General features: G+C 33.7%; 1 protein-coding gene across 2 annotated transcripts in view; it reads right to left on the reverse strand.

Moving 5' to 3' along the window:
• LOC119840384 (forkhead box protein O-like) overlaps window positions 1-7304 on the reverse strand; it is a 23221-nt gene extending 15917 nt beyond the window's left edge. The window contains exons 1-6 of one of the 2 annotated variants that reach the window (XM_038366981.1): window positions 7126-7304; window positions 6686-6786; window positions 5646-5882; window positions 4350-4564; window positions 3432-3619; window positions 1524-1943 (exon numbers count right to left, since the gene is read on the reverse strand). In XM_038366981.1, coding sequence (XP_038222909.1) covers window positions 1770-1943; window positions 3432-3619; window positions 4350-4564; window positions 5646-5882; window positions 6686-6786; window positions 7126-7269 — 1059 coding nt within the window. In that variant the 5' untranslated portion in view covers window positions 7270-7304 and the 3' untranslated portion in view covers window positions 1524-1769. Of the gene's footprint in view, window positions 1-1523; window positions 1944-3431; window positions 3620-4349; window positions 4565-5645; window positions 5886-6685; window positions 6787-7125 lie in introns of both variants that reach the window. The other variant, XM_038366980.1, reaches the window with a different exon arrangement.
• Window positions 7305-8362: the final 1058 nt, after the last annotated feature.

An 8362-nucleotide genomic window follows, 5' to 3' on the forward strand; every position in this document is an offset into this window, starting at 1 on the left:
TATACTTGTAATGAAAATAAATACCTGATATTGGATGACCAAATAACGGATATTTGATTATTTTAAATCCAAATAAAAATTCCAGTAAATATACGAAAACTTTGTATTTAAGGACTGGTGACATCAAGTTACCCATTTTTTGTAGAACCACCCTAATTGCTTCGTGGATGTTCTAGGCAAAAAATTGTACATTGACTCTTCATAATTTACATACGAAATATCGTAAGCATATTATTGGGCTGAACTATTTTCCATGTACAAAAAATGCAAGGAATAAGCAAATAATAGTAGGCATCTCATAACATTCCTCATTCAGTTCATAGCAGCGGTTTATTCTTTGAAAGGCCTCACGTGTCATAATCCCCGTATAAAGAAGCGTGAACATGAGTGACGCAGTTATTTTTCGTAATACGGGACGTCGCGGTCGTAAAGTTGAATGGGAGGCTGAATGGCCTTGTTGAAGATTTTTTCTTTATTTTGTATATAGCTTCTAGTAATAACCTCATTCAAAGATGGATAGGACAAATTTGTTACACATGTATATTATACGAATACCTGTTTGTTAATATTGTTTTTTTTATTGTAGAAAACTTCTAATCAAAACTCCAAATTAAAATAACTACTATCATTTATCAGAACTGAGTGTACGTTGCTAGATTAACATTGAATAAACCAAAAACACATAACAGGAGATATGTTGAATTATAAAGTAACAAATGACTATAGGCTATAATCTCATGTTGTTATGTTACGTCTAAAAATTAAGAGAGATAGAAATGAAGTACCTCCATTATTATCTAAACCAATAAATCAGTCCCGTAACGAAAAATGCAGACGCTATTATAAAAGTTTAGTTCCTATCTTAAAGACACGAGAACGGGGTCAGGACGTCCGCGGTATTTTCACGAAACAACAGTCTTGTAGTTTACCGAAATACTACACAAAGTTATTGGATTTTGCTGCAAAAGTTTCCCAGATTATCGCTGATACTGTACGATTTATTGCAGCTGACTATTGTTAAACGCTCGCTAATGTATTTGTTGAGTACTCTTGGATTATTTATTGTACGTGGCCTTCCGAATTATGACGTATTTCTCAATGATTTTCCGAGGTTTTTATTTCATATGATGTTTATAGGTATTATGTAGGTATTTTGAACGTAAAAAATGGTTAAACTGACTTTGCTCAGTTTTATATATATATATATATATATATATATATATATATATATATATATATTTTATACCATACCATACCAGCTTATATATTTTTTTTTAACGTCAATATTTTTTTTAATGAGTTCAGTAAATGCAAAAAACATAAAAGAATCTGAGCAATTAATTAAAAAGAGACCATTTTTAAAATTGTATTATTATATAATTATTATATAATAATTCAAGCGATGTAAAAGATTCGAAATGGTTGTTTGTTCCCAGTCATCATTTATTTTTATTCCGCTTAAACATTAAAATTTTTGTATTTTGTTTTTCTACTAATTAAAAATAACCTGTTATAAAACATACCTTAACGTCCACAATAGTGCCATTCTGCCCCGTCCCGTCCGCACCACATAACAACTAATTAGCACATTCTAGTGACACTACTCGGCAAACGTAACCATCCTTAACATAGACTAAATGATAAAAACAAATATATCTTGAATACGTAACAATTTATATACATACTAAAACATAATCGAAATCATATAAAAATTTTGAAATGTTGAACATAATATGACGATTTGTTGAAAGGCTATAAGTATAGGCATTTCAGTGTACCCAAGAGGGGGCAACGGTGTAAGGAGTGCGTTGTCCCCCCCCAGAGAGAGTGGTGGGAACGGGCGGGGCCGGCGCCGCGAAGTGGCTCTCGGCCTCCGCGGCCATCTGTTGCTGCGGGAAGTTGAAGTCGAGGCTACCGTCCATGCTCAGCTCGTGCTTTATTACCTATGGGAGAGGATAGCACGTAAAGAGGTGTGCAACTGATGCTTATCACTATTATTTCACGAAATCTCTAGGAATACTCGATGTCGAATATTATTTTTTATAACGTATTTTTACTAAAAACTTATAGTGATATGACAATTCAGACCTTAGATTTCGTGAAATCTCTGGTATTCTCATCTCGTTGCGACATACAGAAAATTAAGACACTTCAAAATACAGCATGCAAAGATAGACAAGATGTAAATGTTAAGGATTTTTATGGTGCAACAAAGTTATCATAAAATTACCAGACAATGCCACAAAATGTATATAAATATATGCAGATCTGCGGATACAAACATTTATCACCGTCAATCACTAAATTCTAAAAACGTAGGAGAAACTAACGTAATGTTGACAAAATCATGTAGATTGAAGAATCTATAGGGAGTCAGATTTAACCGCAGGTATATTCATTTAAATAAAGAAGTAAGCTATAAATCTGGAAGAGAATATCGGAAAGAGCCGCGAAGCTTGCAATAATATGCAGTTTAGTGTGTCGACTCTAAAATAATCCATTCATTTAGTATCTGTTAGCGTCACGAATCATTGAAAATGTTTGAAAATACACTACTCTTATATGTATGTTTAAATATCTCGCCAGACAAATTAATGTTTTTATGATTTCTTCATTTATATTTATAGTCTTGCCGTTATGCGCGATGTCTTAATTTTGTTTTAATAATGTTCTGTAAGTAGTGTCCATCCTTTTAATAACCACCTTTTTAAACACATATAACCACAAATAGCAATTTTTTTAAAGACTATATTGCGAAAAAAAAGGGATCTAATCTAAGTGTTTTTAATATCGCGTTCGAATAATCAATACTATCGAAATTTTAAATTTTTGAATTACAAACAAAGGCCATGCGAATTTCATGACTTTGCCCACAGCATCCATATCACAAATAACATGGATACATTTTTCCTTTTATTGATAAACAATGTCACTAATTATTTTCCTTACAACATCGCCAATGTCTTTGTTACATTGGCCCAATTTCCTCGAAAAATCTGTCCCACGTATAAAGAAATACCCACGCCTGTATTATCAAAGTTATGTCCCAACGTTAGCGACCTAATATTTCAATTTCCCTAAGTGTCGAGTTTAAATTCAATTGGCTGGAAATTTATTAAATTGAAGCCCTTAAACTATTTTATTTGATTTATTACTTTATCAAAATTGTTGTTTCATGTATGTACCGATACTTATGAATTGTCAATAGATCTGGCTATTTTGAAAAAAAAAAGAACTTTATTACAGTACGTAACATATGCAATATTTAGTATTATTATACATAGTACATAAGTTAACTCCACTACATAACACGGCATCTTGTAAATTACAGGTTATGAATATTTGTATATTGCTTTAACATTGAAGTTGTCTCATGAGATATACACATTTAGTTCTATTAACAACTATTAAAAGCTGACAAGAGGACTTACCTCATCAACATTACAATCGAAGCTATGTTCTAACGTTTCAATATTCAGGTCCTCCGCAAGGCCTGTATTCAGGGCTCCCATGATCTGCCCCATGACTGTGGTGGGGCCCATCACTCCGGCTTGCACCATCATACCTCCGTTCATTAGCGCAGCATCAGATGTCGTCACCATTTGAGTTTGGCTATTTTCTGGTAACGTAGAATTATGTTCTTAACACTCATTTTTTATATGTTGAAGCGCAACTGAGATTGTTTTGCCATTTGCAGAGAAAGGGCCATTGCAAATGCGTTGCCTACTTTTAAGGTGTAAAGGATAAGGAAAGTATTGACGACGAGAATAAAATAATGGACTGGGAAGGTACACGAAACACAGGGAACGAAATACAGTAGTATTCTTAAAATAGTTTTTAAGACGATCTTCTATGGAGTTGTGTTACTTTTCCGATGTGAGATGGCCCAATTCGTGCCGAAGCGTGCTCGACTCCCATGCTCAAAATTTAAATTTTAAAATAATAAGTTGGTGAAATAATAATAAGGCAAAACATTAAGGGTATTTAAAATAAGCGATAAACGTTACATTAACTATACTCATTATTGGAGTTGTATAGCCGGAAGTGCTCTCTGCTTTTTATCCTTATCACTCTATACGTTGCAGGAAAATATCTAATGAAATAGGAATTTATAACGCAAGGTTTCATTCCTCTAATAACACCAAGATATAAGCATACATGTCTACATGGAGCAATAGTTTTCATAGGTAAGACATGTCACACTACGCTTCTTTAGTTATAATTATAATTTAATTGACAGTAAAATGATAGATAATCATCATCAGAGACAGCAAGCTTAGCAAATGTAATTGTATCTTGAATAGATGCGTTACTATTTAGTTAAAGATCCAAGAATTAGACTACTATACCTGTCTGCATGATATCAGCAGGGTCAGCTGGTGGCGGGGGTCGCAAAAAGTGATCGAGCGCGTGCGGGTGCGCAGGGTGCGCGGGGTGTGCAGGGTGCGCGGGGTGCGCGGGGAAGAGCGACGCGCACGCGCAACTGCCGTGCGGGTGCCGCGGACACGAGTACGTATAGCGGAAACTACCGCCAGACGATGATGACGACGTCGTTGGGACATATCTGTATCAATTTGTAATCATTATTCACTAACCTGCTGCCATGTTTTCTGGGGTGTCATAGGAAAATTTTATGACATCCCTACTTAGTTGTATCGAAACACTGCTGAGAATTTCGGTATATCTTGTTGACTAAACTTATTTATACACAGCACTTGCTATATAGCCAACTAATCTTATATTTTATTTTACAGCGTTTTCTTAGTCATGCTCATCATAAAAATTCTAAAAGGTTTGTGAAAGACCAAAGTTGCGCACACGTAGATGAATATGGACAAGAAAATAGTGTAGAAATATGTTTTTGGACTAGAAAAAATATTTTACTTCTAAGTCTATCCGAACGTACCTTCTCCAAAGGCAAGGCAGTTAGAGTACATAATACTTAGAAATGTTACGAGTTAAAAACGCCTCAAACATCAATAAAAGTCCTGATTTCATACCGTGACATTCATTATCAAACACAGTGGTCAGAATTGGAACGTTTTTTAAAAATTATGTATACTTTTTTTCCAATAGGTATCATTCTTGATATACATCCAAACACTGGATACTTGGTAAAAAGTCATACATGTAGTAGTTATATTAATTTAAAGTTATTTTGAATATAAATACTGTAAAGCTCTCTCAATTGTAGTAAACGTCTTAAAATTTGTACTCAGATAATAGATTAAATATAATTCTGATATAAATAACATAGCTCTAGAATTACGTAAATCACAGTTGATGGACAACATGAATTTGTATCACCTAGTAAAATAAATAATATAAACTAGTTTTTAGTCATTGCTCCAATTTTATATAAAACTAAATTTGTTAATTAATTAAGCTTTCTAGTGTATAATTATAGGCGAATTTGATGCAAACTGCGGGTAGAAGCATTAACATGTAATGCAACCTATGCAGCATTAACCTATTTTACTCGTATCTGATAAAGTCATTCAGAAGTTAACTTTATAATAATAACATTATTTATAATTTTAAAGAAACCGCGTTTAACTTCATCTTTTGAATGTTATTATCAAACTGCGTACAAACTGCAGGCCTAATTTAAAGCAATAAAAATCTATCAGCAAATGCAATCTTACGTATTTAGGAAGGGATCTCCGTGTAGCTTCATGGAGTCTGCGAGAGTGCCGGCCAATTCGTCTTGCGCGAAGTCTTGAGAATAATCAGTATTTGATGTAAAATCCGATGCAGGCCCGTAATCCGTTTGCCAATCTGTTTCTGAATGTAACAGCGACGGGATTGGAGATAATCGGCCGCACGACGAAGCGTTCGAAGAGGCTCTTTGACGGAAGTCCGGTGATAGCTGAAAACTGCTGCTACTGCCGCACAAAGCGAACAAGCGTTAAAAAATTGCAACTTTTATTGATAAAATTTGACTATTATAAGTGGACTTTCTTAATCAAATTAAAGATTTTCATAGAGTCAAATTTTATCAATACAAATCACGCAAAAAATTAAATAATTTTAGGCTGAAAATAATTACTAAACTACGTGATCTAACGCTTCCTACTTTTAAAAAATATCTAAATCAACGACCACGATTAAGAAGTGGGTAACAGCATGCAAATCTAATATCTGTTTCGCAACCCTCTAACGAATGATGCGATTATCGAGTTTAATGGTCAGTACAAATATACATTTCTCACTCTAATCTGCCACAAATAATAAATTTCGGTCAATGATACTTTGTTGGGTAAGAAGTAAGACAAGAAAACTAATCACTCATGAAGTTATAAAAATGTCCGAGATATAGTAATAAAAATGAAAAATATTGGCGAAATTGCGAGCTCGGCACATTCATAACTCATTGTCTAATGGTTGCAAATGATAATCGACAACTTGTGTTGTCCACAAATCAATGTTGCTTTATTGATTATTTTAGTACCTACCTAGTTTTCAACGTCTCACAAATATGTCTCTTGTGTTTTACTAGTGTACATTAAAAGTCGTATTAAAATCGCCACAAAAACTTATAGTCATAACCATTAGTATCATTGGCGGAATGCCACAATTCTTTCGAAGTTGTATGCAACAGTGGTTTGTATCAAAGGAAGCAACTAGTCTTGTCTCTACTGAGTTTCTATTTTAAGCTTTTTGGTAGTTTATTGTAAATTTTTACCTGGGAACTGGTGAATCCGGGAATATGTCGTGACTTTCCGATATTGAGCTGCTGGGACTTGGTGTTGTATCTGCGGCTATGCCATTTCGCAACGCTTCCGGCTGAGAACAAATTTAAGGTTGTATATGTATTTTAAAATTAAAACTAATTTAAAAAATGAAATTATTATAAATAACTTAGGACGATTATATTGAAACCCAACATTCTTTGTAACAAACTTAGTCTAAGCGTTAAACCTCGAAATAAACGCTTAATTAAGAAAAATATTCTGAGCTATTGACTATTCTAAATTGCCTTTTTTAAGATTAATAAACAATTGTAACTATTAATAAATTATTTAAACATCACAATAACTAACAGTAGATAAACAATTCAAAACCATTTATGAAATCATGCTTCCGGTTTTAGGTATTTGTTTCTAAACAATAGGAAAATCTCACCTTCTTTTTAACTCGCCCTCTTCTTTTTTCTGATTTGGACGTTTCCATCGATAGTGCTCGTCGTCTGACTGACTTGCCTGGCTTGGCATCAGGGTTGATCATCCACCACGAAGATTTACCGGTTCCCTCATTTTGTACCCGCATAAATCGATTGTGGAGAGATAGATTGTGTCTAATGGAATTCTGAAAGAAAAAAAAGATTCATGTTAAAATATGTTAAATTATTTGGTGGTAACGGTATGAAGAAAATCATTTTGAACATTTTTCATTCTATAATAAAATACAAGTGAAGTATAACAATAGCGAAGCGAAAATGGCCATTCGACACTTGACTATACCCGTTTATGATTATGAGCACCAATGACCACAAAACCTCTATTTTAATTTCAACTGCGATTCAAAGTTAGCAACAATAACGTGTCCTATCTCACACCGGTAATAAAATCTCGCAACTTTTTCCCGTCGAAGGAATAAAAGCAACCACAGCAGCGAATGAAGTTTAGCCATAAAATAGCCCATAAATAATTTCTCTGTGTCCTGTGAGAACTGCCACTTACGCCGGCACTGTTCGCTCCACATAAATATGTGAAATTTTTGCTTTCAATCATAAAAATCGCGGAAAAAGTCGGATGTAAAACATCTAATATTTTTGGCAGTTTTACGGATAACTTAACAGGGACGTTATCTATCCGTACTTTTATGGCGGAAATGGGAGGTATATATTGTAACCTGTAGGATGCGGTTTGCGAACCTATTTATTGAGAAAGAAAAACATTGGGCTCGATCTATAGCAGATACTAGATATCAAATAGCCGTTATGTGTATTGTATTCATTATCGTGTGACTTATCTTAGTCTGATTATACGGTGCCCTCTTTTATATTGGACAGCTTTACATCTACTTACTGACCCATCTGACTGTAAAACGAACTGACATGAATTTCACAATGCTGTATCTATTAGAATATTTAATAGGAGCTTCGACATAACAATGAATTGGTACACACAATTTTTAAAGAAAATAAAATAAATACTCAACTCGTTATGTATTAATGGAATTTTAATGAATTTTTTATATTGAGAATAAAATTACATACAACGAAGTAAGTACAGTCGCAAATATTCAAGGTCATTTATCGATGTTTGGGAATGTAGGTAAAATGTGTTACCTACATTCTTCTACTTGTTATAAAACGATCATTTAAACGTAAGTCATGCTAGATACATTTTTTTAACAA

This window comes from Zerene cesonia, chromosome 6 (genome assembly GCF_012273895.1).
Source record: "Zerene cesonia ecotype Mississippi chromosome 6, Zerene_cesonia_1.1, whole genome shotgun sequence".
Lineage (NCBI taxonomy): Eukaryota > Metazoa > Arthropoda > Insecta > Lepidoptera > Pieridae > Zerene > Zerene cesonia.